This window comes from Manis pentadactyla, chromosome 5, assembly GCF_030020395.1.
Source record: "Manis pentadactyla isolate mManPen7 chromosome 5, mManPen7.hap1, whole genome shotgun sequence".
NCBI classification, from domain to species: domain Eukaryota; kingdom Metazoa; phylum Chordata; class Mammalia; order Pholidota; family Manidae; genus Manis; species Manis pentadactyla.
This window is the reverse complement of record NC_080023.1, coordinates 96077427-96097217: the sequence shown is the minus strand read 5'-3', so window position 1 is coordinate 96097217 and position 19791 is coordinate 96077427. Positions and strand designations below refer to the sequence as shown.

The 19791-nt window shown below is 36.7% G+C and overlaps 1 protein-coding gene across 19 annotated transcripts in view; it reads left to right on the top strand.

Annotated features, from left to right (window-relative positions):
* The window catches only part of CAMK2D (calcium/calmodulin dependent protein kinase II delta), a 315792-nt gene that overhangs the window by 253030 nt on the left and 42971 nt on the right, over nucleotides 1–19791 (top strand). For all 19 annotated transcript variants that reach the window (XM_057502565.1, XM_057502568.1, XM_036920810.2 and 16 more), the window contains 3 exons: nucleotides 599–682; nucleotides 17803–17897; nucleotides 19463–19585. In XM_057502565.1, the coding sequence (XP_057358548.1) occupies nucleotides 599–682; nucleotides 17803–17897; nucleotides 19463–19585 (302 nt within the window). The remainder of the gene's footprint in view (nucleotides 1–598; nucleotides 683–17802; nucleotides 17898–19462; nucleotides 19586–19791) is intronic.

Sequence of the window (19791 nt, the reverse complement as noted above, 5' to 3'; positions counted from 1 at the left end):
AACAGAAGATCAGGGTTATTCTGGTGAGAATTGTTTGTATAGATTCATCCTGACATCAGCTCCCCATGTCTGGTGATAAGACAATTCATCTCTTTCTGATGCAAAGAGGGCACCCTTCTCACAAGAAATTCATGCCCTACTTGAAGGAAGATGCAGAGCTCTTCCAGCATCTGCCATTTCTCAGTGCCTTCAGCTCAAAATTATCAATATGCAACAGTGGCATGTTTTGGGGTGACATGTTCTGATCCCCCTCACAAGTTTACTTTCAACTCCCTTGTAAGTTAAGTGAGAATAAGAACTGCTAACCAAGTGGCCTTAAGCATACACAATGACTTCACAATGCAATAGTGGCCTTCATATCTGTAAAACACTATTTTTTTCTAAAAACCTATGAAGCAGGACAGATTTGTGTTGCTATTGCTATAGAGAGAAACTAGTCCACATTACTTTAGTACTCTGAGAGCCTTGTTTTACTTGTTTTGACAGATATATCATCAGACAAAAAAAAAAATGCCCCCAAATTGTTTTCTTCCTAGTTTCCCATTTCCTATTGGTTTTGTCAACTCAACTCTGACTCATTAACCTCTGTTTTCCATAGGTTTTGCTGGCACACCTGGGTATCTTTCTCCAGAAGTTTTACGTAAAGATCCTTATGGAAAGCCAGTGGATATGTGGGCATGCGGTAAGGAATCATTTTTCTATACATGTTTTATAGTACACCAGTATTGTTACAATTAAAAATAGAAGATTTGTTTGTATAGATTCATCTTGACATCAACTCCCCATGTCTGGTGTAAAATAATGTCTTTTAAATTTGAAATGTATGCTCCGTAGTGATGAACTTAAGTAGTTTTCAAACATTATCCTACAATAAGAGCATGTGGAGGGCTGGTTAAAGCACAGATGGCTGTTTCTGATGCAGTAGGTCTGGGGTGGGAGCATCTTCATTTTTTAGAAGCTCTCAGTGATGCTAATGCTCCAGTTCAGGGTAAGCACTTTGAGATTGGGGACACAGAGCATTCCATTGTGGTCATGCATTTATGCTACTGTCCTCTCACCTTATTCAAGCAGCCCTCATAACAAATACTGTGTTTGCACAAGATGCACGGCAGGGATTAAGAGGGAAACAGTGGATCTTGGAAAAGAATGAAACTGACTTTCCTGTAGGGACTGAACTCTGATTTACGCCCTTAGCAAACAACCCTAATCAAGTACATATCCCATGCAGGCTCAGAGATCACAGTTTTTACAATGGAATTTCCAAGTCCTAACATATACTTCAAGTGAGAGACTGAAATTAAAGGGGTACTAGAGGATGCTCTGAAATATTTTTCTACTAGGGTTCTTGACATGAGCTCATCCTCCAGGTTCCTGACACTGTGTCATTGCTTCCAGTCTAGAGTTTGGCTTCAGAGTGCTGCAGACAGACTTGGTTGCCTTCGGTGTTTGTCAGTAAGCCTGAAGAGAGTAGATAAACTTTATTTGATTATGAAATCAAATTTTAAAAAATTGATAAATTCATTACCACTGCTTAATAGTAGTGGTAGATTACCCCACACTGTATTTCTTGTTGGCTTTATTTCATTAACAGCAACTTGGTGTTTGATCTTAAACTAGACACATGATGGGCTTTTAAGATTATGTCCATGCCTAGGAAAGCAGTGATAGGAGAGCACCGTATTTGGAGTCACAATGCCTGATTTCAAGTCTTTGCTTTGCACCCACTAACCCTAACTCTACTATCTCTGAGTTGGTTTCTTTACCTGTAAAACAGGAATGTATTACCTTCATAGAATTGTATGAGGTAGGTATACTTCAAATTAAGACATTTTATAGTTTGCAAAGAATTTTAAAATGCAAACATTATTATTCTAAAAGTTTTAAATTGTCACCTAATTAAATGGTGAGGTCTTTGGTGTGACCCAAGCTCTTTCTCCTGCCTACCTGAGAATATCTTCTCAGCATGAACTCTAAAATGCCTTAGGGTTAGAACATTGTCAAAAAATGTCCTTGTTCAAATCTAAATGTTAACAGCGGATAACTCAAATATTTCCCTTGCAATTAATCAGTTCCCATCAGTGATCTATTTCTGCTGATATTTAAAAAGCAGCAAAGAGTGTCCTGGGAGGCAGGCTGACACAAATAGGCTTATGGAGGGTAGAGTTGAGGGGCGTGAAGCCAGAGCACTGCCCTGGGACTTTGAACACTGGAGGGATAGTAGTCAGTCAGCAGGGCCAGGAGGACTCCAGCTGAGAGCCCATCAGGGCCGTTCTCTGCCTCTGTCATGGGAAAGTCATCTCCAGCCTCCCCCACCTCCACTTTCCTTTATCCCTTCTTCTTTTACCTCATCTCCTTCCCATTTTTTCCTCCTTTTCCTCCTCCCTCCCATGTTTTTCTTAAGTAGGAGGCAGTATGTGTGGTGGTTAAGAGCCCTCACCGACCCAGCTGCTCAGTCCTCTTGCTCTCGGACCCAGCACAAATCATCCAGTCTCCCTGTCTCAGCTTCCTCACGTAAAAGGGAGATACTGATCATACTGGCCTCCTAGGATTGCCGAGGATTTTTTAATACAATAAGTTTTGGTTATTATTACTATTATTATTAGAGAGGGTTTCATTATAAGTGAAGTTTTTCAGATAACTGATGTGTAGCCTTATAAGAGAATCAAATAATGCATTTTAATAGACAAAAACTAAATACTCTGTCTGCTTCCTTTGTTCACTTTTAAACATTGTTTCACTTTTTCTTGTGTGCCTTTTATTCTGCAAAACATGTTGTTGTGGACCAGTTTCACACCAAATAAATAAATCTTTTATTTGGTTCTTGCATTAAAAATATTTTTTTTCTCAATGCATCAGTTTTATTGCTGTTGAAGAATATCAGATCCTTTAAAAATAAACCAAAAATCCTGATATTTTATGCTGAGGATTCTTTTTGTGGCTGTGGAGCAGAATCAATGATGAAACTTCCATATATAGAAGGGACCAGTCCCTGCATGGGCCTTCTGCTTTCATGGTTCTGAGCTAAGAGCAGGGCAGCTGTATTTTCAGTAACTGAGAGACATCACCAGAGTTTAGATTCAACAGACAAACTATGCTCAATTTTAATATTACTTTGGTACATTTGAACATAATTGGTTTTGGGATTTTCTGTTTGTATGCACTTCCACTATGTGGTTTGTATGGCTCGCCCTTTTAAATAATGGCATCTGTGCAATGTGAGGTAACTTACAGGGTAGACGCTCTAACTTTCTTGGCTAGAAGAGGGAAGACAGGTAAAGAGTTTTTTTCCTCCTTGTTGTCTGAGCTATATAATATTCTTAAAAACCACAAGTAAGTAGATAGATAGAAGTATAAGTACAAATATATATGTACACACCCAGATCTCTGGAATGACTCTCTAGGAACTTGGAGCCATAGAGCATCTCATGGATTTCAACCTGTCTTGCTGTGGCCAGAGACAACTTTCATTTTGCTCAGTTCCGTCCTTCCTTTGCTTTCTCTACACAGTTGTCTACAAATAGTCAACTCCCATTGTGACAAACCAGGCCCCACTTAGAGCATATATTTGCTGCCAGCCTCTAATTTCTTTCAAGATGGTGGCACCTTTTAATTGTGTGCCTAGAAGTGCACTTGGGGTCACACAGCTAACTACACAAATGCCTTAGATTTTCTAATATCACATATTTTGGAGAAATGACCCCCACCACCCACTACCAGAAACACCATAATAGATTCTTCTTTTGTTACATTTCTGAGTTACTGCTGATTCACTTTATTTGACAATGCACCCTTCCTCATCCTCACTGTAATAACTACCAAAGTAATGTACACATTACTTGATTGCTTTTAGAGTATGGCATATCTTGAGAGAAACTCCTTTTCTACTCTCCATCAGTACTAGCTCTTCCCAACTGAATCATTACTTCTTTTCAGAGCTAGACATTGGGTAGCATGGTAAGAAATGACACTATGCAGGTAACTAGAGAAATGGAGAACAAGCCATTTAGCAGAATGGCAGCTAATCTCTGTGTGAATTAAACTATGAGCATTCACTACAGGAGATTCTTTGTCTTTTTAGCAGTTGACACAGCACAGTGAAGCACAGCATTGCTAAAATAGCTAAAAGAAGTCTGTATACTATTTCTATTAGAAATATGCAGTTATCCTTACACAGGATATTTTAAATACTTAACCACCACTACTTTGCTTTTGTGATCTCACACAGTATATAGACTGACCTGTACTCAGTCTTTGAAAGCACCTAGTCCATTACTGGAAAGTAAACAATACACATTAGTGAAGCAAAAATATATTCTTGTGGTTTTCCATTAACAACAGGAAATTGACTTTGATGGTTTTCTTGCATATATAGCCAATTTCCATGATTCCTTAATGGGATGAGCAAATGTTGTTTATAGATGTCAGTGAATCAATAGTTTTCAACAGAACTTCCATCTACATCTTGGCTTTAAAAAGTACTAAATATAAGCCTGTGAACATAGCCAATGTGTGCAGTAGATATCTACCTGAACTTAGATAACACTCAGAACAGTTATGAGTGATAATAACTTAATGGCTGTCACAAATTGTGCCAGGACTGTTGACAGACCGCTGGAATACTCTGTAATTTATTTCTTCTTTTCTTGCATAGTCATTTTAGGTTCAGCATTTGGGCCTTAGCCTCTTCATATTTCAGCTGGGAGAAATCAGCATCAAGCACTTTTTAAAAAGTATTTACCACTTTGAAATCTCAAGCCTACTAGACAATTTGTTGCTGCCACCAGTCCTGTGGCCACCTTACCCAGGACCGTCTCAGGCATGCTCCACAGTTGGAAGCTCCCTGGCTTCATCTTTATGGCCTACATCCTCGGTCTTCAGCCATGGAGCTTTACTCCCAATCATGGTCTCTACCAGTATCTTCTTACTAGGAATTTATATACTGCCTTACATTTCTCTAGATACAGTATTTGCGGTTTTCTTAACTCGGTGCTTTTCAAACTGTGGACCACAGACAACATGCTTCAGAGTGACCAGACTGCTTATCAAAAATTCAGTTTTCTGGGATGCACTGGAGAATCATTGAAATCAGGAATTCACATTTTAACAAACTTGCCAGATGATTCTTATGCACACCAACATTGAGTAGCATTACCCTAGCTAGGTGCAAATTCCTTTAGGGGAGCAAATTTGAGGATTATCATGCAATATAGCAGAGGTTACAGACGGGTGGTCTACAGATGTCTTGGCCAGATAGTTGGACATTGACATTTATTATTTATCTTTATAATTTGTTATCAGAAGATTTCTTTAAAAACTGCCCATTTCTGTTTTTATATCAAAAGAGTAACAAGATGCTTTTGTCCTTATATAGCAGCTGCACCTGTCAGACAGACGGACACATGCTCATGCTCTCTGCTGGTACCACGCCACATCATGCACAGTGCAGGCACAGGCATTCATCCCTGCCCGGTGCTAGGAGGCCTGTCAGTTTGCTGCCCCAATTACATGGCATAGATAAGTTTCGTCATCTGAAAAGTAGCTTCCTACCTTACAAGTCATGATTTTCTAGATCTTTGTTCTTGGCCCTATTAAGTCTCAGAGTGTTGGTTGGACACTTCTTTTATTTGAATATATGGTGAATTTTTTGCATAAGATATAACAACAAGATAAAAGAGAGCCATACGTATCCTTCTTATACTTAGTTGTGCTTTTCAAATTGTGCAAGCTCATAATATGCCTTTTATTTACTGAGAACATAAAATAGATGTCCTGTTAGATTGTTCCATTAACTTTCACTGACTTCTGAGAGTTTTTCAACATTGCTTCTTCATCTCTTCTTTCATAAGAACAGCCTTTAGAATGTTTTAATCATTAATGTGATTATAGGATTAATCATTATTCTAACTCTAGCTTTTATTAAAGTGAGTTTTGAATGTTCTTGATAATGTAGTCTTTCCACCTAATCAGTAATCAGTGCTTTTCAACTCTTATTAATCAAACATCTCTAACCTCTCCCAAGTACAAATACATACATAAGATAATGAAAACTAGTTTTAGCTTTTATTTTTAAATGTTACATAGAACTGTGTCAAAATAGTTTTTATCTTTTTGTTATGAAAAATTTGAAACATACAAAAGTAGAGAGAATAATATAATGAACTGATGGCTGACCTTACTTCATCTATACCACACCCCTCATTACTCTACCCCAAGATTTGTTTCATCAAATCCAAACATATCAATATATCTACGAACAGTGTAATGTGCATCCCTAAAAGAAAAGGACTCTTTTAAAAGCATGACAGTAAGAGCAGTATTTTTTTAATGAATGTAATAATAATTGCTTAAGGTCACCAAATATCTAGTAATTTTTGCTGTTTGCCTGTTTGTCTAATGATTTTGTTATTAGTTTGGTCTCTCATAATTTGTAGGTTCCATTTCTCTTTCTCAATTCTCTCTCTCTGCCTTTCTCTCTCTTCTTATTCCTCTCTCCTCACTTCTTTATTTATATGTTGAAGAAACTTGTAGTTCCTACAGAGCACCCCTGAAGAGTACCCAGACTTGGCCTCTACATACCATTTATCACTGTAGGAAACCAGGGCTGATTCCACGTCTGGGTCAGGAAAAGTACAAGGTGACCCAGGCATTTTGTCATACCGGAAAGAAAGGAAACTCTTGAAGGTCACAGAGTTCATATTAGCAAGACTCAAGAGATGGCTCAGAGAGGCTACTACTGGTTAAAGATGGGACAATTAGAGGATAAATAAGAAAAATAATGGTAATGTGTTGAAACTGATCAAATGAATTTACATCCATGCATTCATAATGATAAAGTACAGCAGAAAACTTAACCTTTGAATTAGGGGATTAATTAATGGGGAAACAATATGTTGTTTTAAAAACTGGTTAATAAAGGGGAAAAAATAAATTGCTGTACCTTTCATATATGAACTACAATTCAAGCTAACCAAATAGTTGATGAAGCACCTTGTTCTTAAAATAAAAACAGTAACAGAATTAAAATATCGTTATTTTGCAACCCCTCATGAAATATCTAGTTAGAGATCATCAAAGGCTGCTAATCCTGAGACAATGACATGAAAGTTTTATCACCCCCACCACTGAAGTGTTCTTGCAAAAAAATAGGGCTTTGATTGGCTTTTAAAGATTGTAGTGCCTTAATTATAGGGAGAGAAAAAGACCCTGAGTTGTTTTTCCTCTTTTATTCTCTGATCTAGGAGAAAAAGGTAAAATCTGAGGGTTTTGAGGAAAAAGTAAATTGGAACCTTCTGGTGAGGCAAGGGCTCTCAATTAGTCAACAAAAACTTCAAAACAATCATATTAAAGTGTGTGGCTATAGGAAAAAGTGGCTGCAGAGAACATTCAAGGCAGGATCAAATGGAAACCTTCCTGGTGAGTCACAGCCTTTCAATTAGACAACACAGTTTAAAGTTTAAACTGACCATTCTGGTTAAAGTCCAGAAATGAAGAAAAAGTGGCTATAAGGAATAAGGTGACTTCATCAAGCCAGTTTTTGGTTCAGTTAAGTCGTTTAAACTCCCAGCCTCCATTTTCCTCCTCTGTAAGAAGGGGCAATAAGATCATCCACCTCATAGCATCGCACAGGGAGTAAATGAGGAAATGCACTAAAGCACGTGTAACTGCTCAGTAAATGTTACCTGCAGTAAAACTTAGCACTGTTGTGCCACGGTTCTCACAGTTAAGCTCTACTGTCAGAAAATAGAACTACAAAAGAGCATAGAATTCAGTAAGGCCTCAGATTGTAGTCTAAAGAACAAAGTCAAAGTAAGCTTATGAAACAGTATTTGTTTAAATAGGCTTTGACAATTTAATAACATCAGTCTATTCAATAGTGCTGGTGTAATTTTTTTTCTTTAAATCTTCTGACCTGAAATTGTTTAAAAATATTTATATGCACATCATTATTTTCGTAAAAGTACACTTTTTTGGTAGAGACTCATCCATCAAGCAGATAAGTCATGGGCATTTATCTCTGTAAGTAGCTGCCAGTTCTTGGAGCACAAACTGTCTGTGAGCCTTCCCCTTCCCAGACACCACATCGAGTATGTGTTCACAGAGGCAGGACCCTAGAGGCCAGCCAGGCTTGCAACCCAGCCTAGGGCCAGGCTGCTAAATGTCTCAGTTGAGTCTGTTTGATAATTTTATAACAGTCTACCTCCAGATGTTTATTAGAAAAAATATCTAATTAAAAACTAGTATAGACTATTGCCATTCCAAAGTTAATTTCTTCTTTACCTCCTAAACCATAGCTGAGGGCAGAACTATTAGGTACAGCCTCTTTTCTACCCATGTCCTGGAAATACAAACACACTCATCATTATTAGATGCATATGTTACCTCAGATAGTAAAACTGATGTGAAAATAAATTTAAATGAATGTACACTAAGTCTATAATGCAGTGAAAAATGGAAAAACTACTTTTTATGTTGTGAAGATGAGGTACTAATATATTGTGATTTTTTTTTTAAGTACACTGTGGTAAAGTAACTTTCAGTCTTGATTTTTAAAGTCATTTTATGTTGTTGTTTCTTTTGGTTGTTATTTGTATGACATTAAGAATCTGCTTTTGAACTGGAGTTTCCCAAAGAAGGCTATGAAAGTCTAGGGTAATTAAACCATTGTTTACAAGTCATTTTAGCTGCAACAGTGTCTATTATATAAAGGACTCAAGACTGAGGGACCAGAACAGCACTAGAGCTCCCTAAGAAAGAAGAGGTAAAGAAACCAAGAAATCAACTCTGGTAAAGGAAAACAGGAGTCTTGTGGCATGCCAGGCAGTTTCACCTGCCTTACACATCTCTCCCAGGTTTCCATGGCTTAAGGGAAATCAGCAAGAGAAAAGCAAGCAGCAGAGGTCAGAGCAATGGCAGAACTTCCTCCAGGAGGATGAGCTAGGAAAGAAACTAAACACCTTAAGCAGAGCAATAAAATATTTCAAAAGTTGTCAAGGGATTAGTTCAAGAAGTGACTTTGGAAGATGCTAAACTCCCATCCTCCCATGGACACACTGAGTCTGCAGCTCCATATGGAACAATTCCCTCTCAAATAAAAGCCTAAAGGCTGTCTGAGTGACGACTGTACATCAGGCCAATGAGAAGAAAACCAAGCCAAAGCGGGGAGGAGAGTCTGGACCACAGATCGCCATAAACCCCACTCCTTGTGCAGCACAGCCCACAAACAGGGAGGAAACAAAACCCAGAGCTTCTCCCAGAGCAGTGAAGGGCTCAGACCCCACATCAGGCATCTCAACTTTTGGGCCCTGCACTTGAGAGACAATCCTGCACAGCATCTCACTTTGAAAATCAGTGGGTTCATGTTAACGAGACCCAAAGGGCTGTAGCAACCTGAGAAACTGCTCTTAAAGGCTGTGTGCTCAGAGCTGGTTGCACCCAGACATAAAGTGAAGGCTCATCTCTTATATGAAAGTCAGCCTAAAAGGTAGGCATCTAATTTAACACACACATCTAAGTGCGTGCAGCAATACTCTCTGGGCGTGGAAACTGGAGGAGGCCCTCTTCCCACTCTTCCTCTGCCATGCTCCTGAGCACCAGGATCTCCCAGAAGAGAGCTTTAACATAATCAAGTGCCCTGATCTTGGCAGCTGCCCCCCCGAGGATGCCTCCTTTCTTCCAAGCAGCCTGAACCCACGTACTGAGATCTGTAGGCCTGGTGAGCATGTATTCCTGGTCCCTTGGGACTGTAATAAGCAGTGTCACCCAGAAAGGAGCTCAAATCCACCCGATTTCTGTGGCTGCTGCCAGGGAACACCTCTACATCATGTGGCTCTGGTGGCCGGTGGGGCTTACACTGGTGGGTCCCACAATACTGTAACCAACAGAAAAAATTCTTAAGCAGCTTCCACCCCACAGCAAGAGGCAATAGACCCAGGAGTTTGATCTTTCTCTGAAGGAGGCCTATTAGCTAATCATCATGGCTGCAGCCTGAAAGGCAGGATTCTAATTAAACACACACATAGCCTTTCCAGAGACTTGAGGGCAGACAATATTTTTGTGCTCTCTGTCTGCCATGCTCCAGAATGCCAGTGTCTCCTAGAGGTGAGCTTTACACAGATCTGGTGGTGCTCTGGCTTTTATGTCTGCTGTCCTGGTTTTTGCAACTGTGCCCCGGTAATGGGTCTTGATTGCCTGGCTCTGGTTTGCATTCCTGGCTCCCACAGGACTGTGGCAATTGACGAGATAGTTCTTGGCAGGCTCCCCTCACCCCACCCAGGGTACTGTGCAGACAGAAGATTGAGGCATAAGCCTCAGTCTTTCTGGAAAGGAGGCCTCTTGGTTTGTCCTGGACCTTTGGTCTGAGTGGCAGTCTTCAGGTTTGGTACATGTCTTGTAAACTACAGATCTGCTCTCTAGGAATGTAAACTGTGAGCACCATCTTGTTTCTGTCCTTCTGCCTAGCTCCAGGTCATCTATATCTCCCAGAAAAGAGCTTATACACTTAACTGGAGTCCTAATTTTTTTGATTCTCACTCAGGGGACATAGCCAGATCATCTGGCCAGTGGGACTTAATGCTTGTGATACCTCAGGACTTTGCATATTTGCATACTTTTAAAGCTGCTCCTGAGGGTCTTGCTTCCAAGCAGCCTGAACCCACATACTGAGATCCTACCCTTTGGGACACTGACAGATCTTGCACATCCTCAACTACTGGGAGCTATTAAAAATAAAAGCACAAAAGTTTAAGACATGACAAAGAGTTGGGCAGGGTTGAATGACAAGATTCACTGCCTACACGAGGCCACTCCTTCAACACTGAGAGAGATGTTTGTTTCATCTACTCTGTAGAAACCAATATAGAGAGTCAAGTAAAATGAAGAAACAAAGAAATATGATCCAAGTGGAAGAACAAGATAAAACAGAAAAAAATGAAATGGAAAAAAGTAATTTACCTATTAAAGAATTCAAAGTAATGGTCATAAAGATTCTCAACAAACTGAGGAGAAGAATGAACACAGAGGGAACTTAAAGAGTGGAAAAATAAAAAGAACCAAATAGAAGTCACAGAGCTGAAGAATACAATAACTGAAGCAAACAAAATATGCTAGTGGGGTTTCAACAGAAGACTAGATGAAGTAGAAAAAAGGATCAGACAACTTGAACACAAAGCAATGCAACTCACACAATGAGAGCAGGAAAATAAATGAAAAATAGTAAAAATGGTTTAAGAGACCTCTTTTACCATTGAAAATATCAAGCAGAATAACATTATGGCATGCCAGGATGAGAAGAAAAAAGGGAGCAGAAATATTGTTTGAAAAAATAGTGACTGAAAGCTTTCCTAACATAGGGAACGAGACAGACATCCAGATCCAGGAAGCCCAGAGTTCCAAAAAAGATGAACCTAAACAGACCCACACCAAAACACATTATAATTGAAATATCAAAAGTTATAGACAAAGAGGGAATATTAAAAGCTGCAAGAGTGTTACATACAAGGGATTCCCCATAAGACTATCAGCAGATCTTTCAGAAATTTTGCAGGCCAGAAGGGAGTGGCACAATACATTTGAAGTGTTGAAAGAAAGATAACTTTCATGAATACTCTACCCAGCAAGCTTATCATTCAGAATTGAAGGAGAGGGAAAGTTTTCCACACAAGCAAAAGCTAAAGGAGTTCATCACCACTAAATTGGCCTTATAAAAAGCTCTAAAGGAACTTCTTTAAGCTGAAAAAAGGGCACTAATTGGTAATGAGAAAACATGAAAGAATATATCTCACTGGAGAAGTCAATTTACAGTAATGATAATGGATTAACCACTTGTAAATCCAGTATGAAGGTTAAAAGACTAAAGTAGTAAAAACAACTATGAGTATAATTAAGGGATACAAAATAAAATGTGACATCAAAAATAGAAAATATGGGAGGAGAGGGTAAAAATGTTTAGTTTAGAGTGAGATCAACCTTAAGTTGTTATCAACTTATACTAGACTGTTACAGATGTTTTATATAAGCCTCATGGTAACCATACAGCAAAAACCTATAAAATATATGAAACAATAAAGTAAAGGAATCTATGCCTACCACTAAAGAAAATCATCAAACACAGAGAAGAATTTTTAAAAAGCCAGGATGCAATTAAAATGACAGTAAGTACATACCTATAAATAATTACCTTAAATGTAAATGGACTAAATTCTCCAATCAAAAGACATAGAGCTGGTGGAAATGTAAGTTGGTGCAGCCACTTTGGAAATCAGTGTGGAGGCTTCTCAAAAAACCAAAAATAGAAATACCATATGACCTAGTAATTCCCCTCCTAGGAATTTACCCGAAGAAAACCAACCTCTGATTCAATCTTCCATATCTTCCATAGCCAAGATATAGAAGCAATCAAAGTGTCCATAAGTAGATGAATGAATAAAGATGTGATACATATGCACAATCGAATATTATTCAGCCATAAAAAAGAAAGAAATCTTGCCATTTGCAACAACATGGATGGACCTAGAGGGTATTATGTTAAATGAACTAAGCCAGGCAAGAAAAGATAAATACCCTATGATTCCACTTATGTGTAGAATCTAAAACAAAACCCACAAAACATCAGTAGACTCATAGACAATGAGAAGTGACTGGTGGTTACCACAGGGGAGGAGTTGGGGTGGGTGGGTGAAATAGGTGAAAGGGATATAGAGGCACAAAATCTCAATCATAATATGAATTAGTTATATGGGTTAAGGTACAGCATAGAGAATATTTTAAAAAAGCAAGACAAGAAATAAAGGACATAAAGTGGCTGAATGGATAAAAAACAAGACCCATTTGTATCCTGCCTACAAGACACCAATTTTAGATGTAAGGACACACAGACTGAAAGTGAAGCAACAGAAAGAGATGTTCCATACAAACAGAAACCAAAATAAAGCTGATGTGACTATACTTATATCAGACAAAATTAACTTTAAAATAAAGACTCTAATAAGAGGCAAAGAAGAGTGTTAAATAATGATAAAGGGGTTAATCCAACAAGTGGATATAAAATTTATAAATACAGGAGCAACATAGGAGCAACTAAATATATAATGCAGATAATAGCAAACCTAAAGGAAGAAACAGATAGCAATCATAGTAGTGGAGTTTAATACTTCACTTACATTAGTGGATAGATGGATTATAATCCATACATTGACGGATTATCCAGACAGAAAATCAAGAAGAAAACATTGACCCTAAATGACATGTTAGGCCAGATGGACTTTGCAGATATATACAAATGGATATAATCCATCCCAAAGCAACAGAATACATGTTCTTCTCAAGTGCACATGGAAATTTCCCAGAATAGATCATATGTTAAAACAGCTCTTAATACATTTTAGAAGACTGAAGTCATATCAAGTATATTTTCTGACCACAGTGGTATGAAACTAAAATTTAATTATTCAAAGAAAATGAGAATTTACAAATATATTAAGGTTAAACAACATTCTACTGAACAACCAAGGGATCAAAGAAAAAATCCAAAGACAAATAAAAAAATACCTTAAGACAAATGAAAATGGAAAGATAATATCAAAATTTATGGGATGCAGTGAAAAGAAGAAGGAAGTTTATAATGATAAATGCCTACCTCAGGAGCCAAGAAAAGTTCCAAGTAAACAATCTAACTTTACCACTCAAGGAACTAGAAAAAAGAACAAACAAAATCCAAAATTAGTACAAGTAAGGAAATAAAAGTTTGAGCAGAAATAAATAAAATAGAGACTAAAAATAAAATAGATAAGATCAGTGAAACTAAGAGCTGGTTCTTTGAAAAGATAAAGCAAACTTAACAACCTTTAGCTAAACTCACCAAGAAAAAAGAGGACTCAAATAACAGAAATGAAGGAGATGTTAAGCTGATCACAGAAATACAAAGGATCAAAGAGATTACTATGAACAGTTATATGCGATTAAATTTGACAACCTACAAGAAATGGATAAATTCCTAGAAACATACAACCTACCAATACTGAGTTATGATGGAATAGAAAACCTGAACAGACAGATTAATAATATGGAGTTGGATCAGTATCAAAAACCTTCTAACAAGCAAAAGTCCAGGATCAGATGGCTTCACTGGTGAATTCTACCAAACATTCAAGAAAGAATTAACACCAATCCTTCTCAAATTCTTTCATAAAATTGAAGAGGAGGGAACTCTCTCAAACTCATTTTATCACACAGCATTACCCTAATTTCAAAACCAGACAAGGATGCCAAAAGAAAATAAAAGAAAATTACAGACCAAGTATCTCTGATGAGCATAGGTGAACAAATCCTCAACAAAATAACAGCAAACCAAATTCAACAGTACATTAACAGCATCATACACAATGATGAAGTGGGATTTCTTACAGATCAACATCCCTAAATCAGCCAATGTGATATACCACTTCAACAAAAAGAAGGATAAAAATCATATAATCATGTCAAAAGATGTAGATAAAGCATTTGAAAAAATTCAACATCCATTTATGATAAAAACTCTCAACAAAGTGAGTACTGAAAGAATGTACCTCAACATAATAAAAGTCATCTATGTGGAGCCCACAGATAACATTATATACTCAATGATGAAAATCAGAAAGCCTTTCCTCTAAGATCAGAAACAAGACAGGGATGCCTACACTTGCCACTTCTGTTCAATGTAGTATTAGAAGTCCTAGCCAGAGCAACTGGATAAGAAAAAGAAATAAAAGGCATCCAAATTGGAAAGGAAGAAGTGAAACCATCATTATTTGCAGTTGACATGTGCAGAAAACCCTAAAGATTCTATCAAAAACCTGTTAGAACTAATAAAAAAATTCAGTAAAGATGCTGGATACAAAATCAATACACAAAAATTTGTTGTGTTTTCATAGACTAATAAGGAACTACCAGAAAGAGGAATAACACAATCCCAATTAAAATGGCATCAAAAAGTGAAATGCCTAGGAATAATTTTAACCAAGGAGGTAAAATACCTGCATATATAAAACTATAAAACATTAATGAAAGGAATTGAAGGAGACAGGTAAATAGAAAGGAACCTCCATACTGTCTTCCGCAGTGGCTGTACCAATTTACATTTCACCAATAGGGAACAAGAGTTCCTTTTCTCTACATCCTCACTAACACTTATTTTTGTGCTCATGGCATGGGAGAATTAATATTGTAAAATGTCCATACTACATAAAGCAATCTATAGATTCAGTATAATCCCTATCAAATTTCCAACGGCATTTTTCAAATAAATAGAACAAATAATCTTAAAATTTGTATGGAGCCACCAAAAAAGCCCAAATAGCTAAAGCAGCCTTGAGCATGAAATGCAAAGCTGGATGTATCACTCTCCCTGATACAAAACCATATTACAAAGCTATAGTAATTAAAACAATATAATAATAGCATAAAAGCAAAAAAGATAATGAAACAGAATAGAGAGCCCAGAAACAAGTCCACACATATGTAGCCAATTAATAGGTAATAAAGGACCCAAGAATATATAGTGCAGAAAAGACAGCCTCTTTAATAAGAAAACTGGACAGCCATATCAAAAGCATTACTCTTTACCACTATATTCCACCATATACAAAGTTAACTCAAAATGGATTAAAGACTTGAACATAAGACCTGAAAACATAAAACTGCTTTACAAAAACATAGGCAGTAAGCTCCTTGACAGAGGTCTTGGTGATAATTTTTTGAACTGGACACCAAAGCCAAAAATAAATTGTGGGCTACATCATACTTAAAAGCTTCTGAATAGCAAAGGAAACCATCAATCAAATGAAAAGGCAACCTACTTAATGGGAGAAAATATTTGCAAATCATGTCTCTGATAAGGGGCTAATATCCAGAATATATAAAGAACTCATACAACTCAATAGCAAAAACACTAAACAATCCAGTTAGTAAATGGGCAGAAGATCAGAAGATCTGAATAGATATTTTTGCAAAGAAGACATACAGATGGCCAACAGGCACATGAAAAGATGCTCCATATCTCTAATCACCAGGGAAATGCAAATCAAAACCACAGAGAGATATCACCTAATACTTGTTAGGATGTATATAATAAAAAAGACAAGAAATAAGTGTTAGTGAGGATGTGGGGAAAGGAAACCCTTGTGCACTGCTGGTGGGAATGTAAATTGGTATAGCCACTGTGGAAAACAGTATGGAGGTTCCTAAAAAACTTAAAATAGAATTACCATGTGATCTGCCAATTCCACTTCTGAGTATTTTTCCAAAGAAAATGAAAACACTGACTTGAAAAGATATGTATGCCTGTATGTTCACTGCAACATTATTTACAATAGCCAAGATACAGAAAAAACCTAAAGTGTTCATCAGTGTATGAATGAAGATTGCATGTGTGTGTGTGTGTATATATATATATACACATATATATATATATATACACACACATACATAGATATGCACACAATCAAATATTATTCAGCCGCAGAAAAGAATGAAACTTTGCCATTTGTGACAACATGGATGGACCTTGAGGGCATTTTGCTAGATGAAATAAGTGGGAGAAAGATAAATACCATATGTGATCTCTTACATGTGGATTCTTTAAAAGAAAAAAAATGTAGTAGATACAGAGAACAGATTGGTGGTTGACAGAGTTGTGGGTATGGGGAGTGGGAGAAATGGATAAATGAGGTATAAATATATTAAATAGCATTATTAAATAATAAATGCATTAATATATTAAAAACAAAAAACATTCTCGTGTGCAAACAATAAGATAATCCTGACTCTTGGTGAAACAAGCTCTCTTTTAACCAAGGGACCATTAGCCCATGATAGAGTTAATATCTTTCCTTGATATAAAAATTAAGATTGAAGAATCATATCATAAGTTGGTATTTCAGTCATGAATTCAGATATATCAATGATTTTGACTGCATAAAAAAAAAATTAAAGGGAGGAACATATGATAAAGAGTGCAATTCCAGGAAACATTGAAACCCCAGATATGATTTAGGGGTACCTTAAAGCCTGTGAATACAATAGTTTTTAACGTAGAAGTTAAATCACATGCTGATTAAATTGTTCTGTGAATGATTAGGTGTTTATGAAAAATGTTGAATTGCATACAGCTGAGGATTTACTTCTTTGAATTTTGTGTAGTTTCACTGTCCTCTTTCTTTTCCCTCTCCTGTAATGTTCTTCTGTAGTGTCCCTGGCTTAGTTGTTTTATTGAAAAACTCTATTTTTAACGACTAAGATCACTGAAGAGAAAAGGATTTTTCATCTTATAGGTTATCCACACTCCCAGGGACCATGGCTATTTAGAGCATGAATTCATAACCAGGGCACCATCACTCAACAAAATGTCCTAATTAGCAGCAAAATGACTAAGAGGAAATAAATAACATGTTAAGTTTTTAAATGTCAATCTGCAAAGTGACCAAAATCACAGAGTATCTGAATAGACAAGAGTGCAGGGAGAGCACATATAGGCAAGATTTCAAGACTGCCAAAGAATTCCAGGCAAGTTTCATCTTTAGGCATTACCCCTTGAGAATTATTTCATTTGTGTGTTGGACTGCCGCATATTATCTGTGTTTGAGCATGGGAGGAGCATTCCCTCTCCACAGAATCTTGAAAGCATAGCAGAACAAGTCTTTTAGAAGCTTTCCAACAATCCAGAATCCTCCCTTGGAATGGATGCAACTTAGATCATTATGGATCTGCCACATTTAATTTACTATTATCTATATGACTTAACGTTCTGTTAAAAATGCTCATTCCCTACAGGTGTCATTCTCTATATTCTACTGGTGGGGTACCCACCCTTCTGGGATGAAGACCAACACAGGCTCTATCAGCAAATCAAGGCTGGAGCTTATGATGTATGTAATAAATGTTTAAATAACTTTAGACAAGAGTTTGGTTTTTGTTATTGACCAAGAACTAGATTTTTTCCATTGCTTTTTTAACTGTAATTTTCACCAATTTCCCTTATTATTTTCTTCTCTCAGAGAAAGAGAGATACAGAATAAGAAATGCAACATATATGTTTAGCTTTTGTTTTCTTTTAGCTCACTATCTCCTAAGATTAAAAGCAAAACAGTTTGGAGTCTCTAAAGAAGGATCTTGCTTGTCAGAATTTTTGGATCTTAGTGCATTTTTAAAACATAAAAATTGAAGTATTTTTGCTTTAGAAATTATTGCTGCCTGTTTAGTTGAATTATATTCCCAAATACTTATCACATAATTTTAAATTTTATGCCAACAGTACTTTGCAATGATCCATGTATCAAGTAGACCACCCCATTATGTTAATTTTGACTTTTTTGTCTTGTTTACCTTATGGGCTTTGTGGCAAGCTTTCATGTGAAGAATGGGTTTCACAATTGAAAAGTATTTGAAAAATCACAGTTCTAATACATTTCATTTACAATTTGAGTATTTGGAAGTAGGCATATGAATTAAGTTCTGAATCTGAAGAGTAAGGTCTTTTCATGGTTTAACTCTATGCTTATTGACATAATTTTGTGTCCTTTGACAGAAATGTCTGTAAATGTGATTTACTGCCACCTCTGGTGTTACATATCCCTCTGCAAGTCAGAGTAAGAGGTCTGGAGATGGCTTTCCATGTATTATTAAGTGTAGTAGGCAACATTGGGGCCACCTGTTGTGCACAAGCTTTTAACTTGTTAGAAACTCAATGTGAGAGTGCGAAGACAAAATAAAAAGTCTGTATTATATCGTATCAGGTTTCATAAATTCAGCAATGCATTTCTGTTAAAATGTACTACTTATATGGAAGTGTATCATAAGAATTTAAAATGTGTATCATTTTAATTTTTAAGCACTCCACTTTAGCCAGACTAATAATTGGAAGAGATTATGACTGATGTGGCCACAACTAGCACATTCACCATCTTTACAGACTAGAACTAGAACCCCTCTGGGAGAACAGAACTCTGTAGATGCCCTGCTTGTTGAATGTGAAGGAGAGCCTTTGTGAAAACTAGAAAATAAGAAACAGGTCCACTTTTATCCAGGCTGAAGAGGCCCTCATATTAAGAGGCAGGTTTGAGTGTTTCTTCAGTAGTTCTAGTCATTAGCAAGTTTTTACAACTGCCCCAAAATAAACTTCTGGAATTAAAATGACAGTTGTTAAATTCACAAAATTCACAAGTATTAAAGAGTCAGTATAATTTTCCTCATGTTTCAGTTTGTCAATGAGTTACAAACTGCCCATTTTCTAACTACTAGATATAACTATATACTAGAGAGAGAAGGAAATACATATATGTCTAAACTGATTTATCTTTATGTAGATACAATTTAACTTGTACAAAAAATGTATGTTAAAATTCACTACTGAAAAAAACAGTATATCTGTATCTTTCCTGTTCAACAGAATGTATCTATGTTTTAAGCTCTTTATAAATTTATATTTTCGAAGTTCCCATCACCAGAGTGGGACACAGTAACTCCTGAAGCCAAAGACCTCATCAACAAAATGCTTACTATCAACCCTGCCAAGCGTATCACAGCCTCGGAGGCACTGAAACACCCATGGATCTGTGTAAGTGACAGTTTTCCAAAGACCTCCAAGAGCTAAAATGAAAAATAAATTGTCCTTGAAAATTATTTTAATGGATTTAAAATAATTTTTGCAGAAAAAAATGAAACTCAGAATGAATTTTTGATTCAAGGTATTTAACAAAATAAATTTCACAATGGTGAGAAATGCTATTTCAGTAGCAAAATCTGATTTACATAGATTGCTAA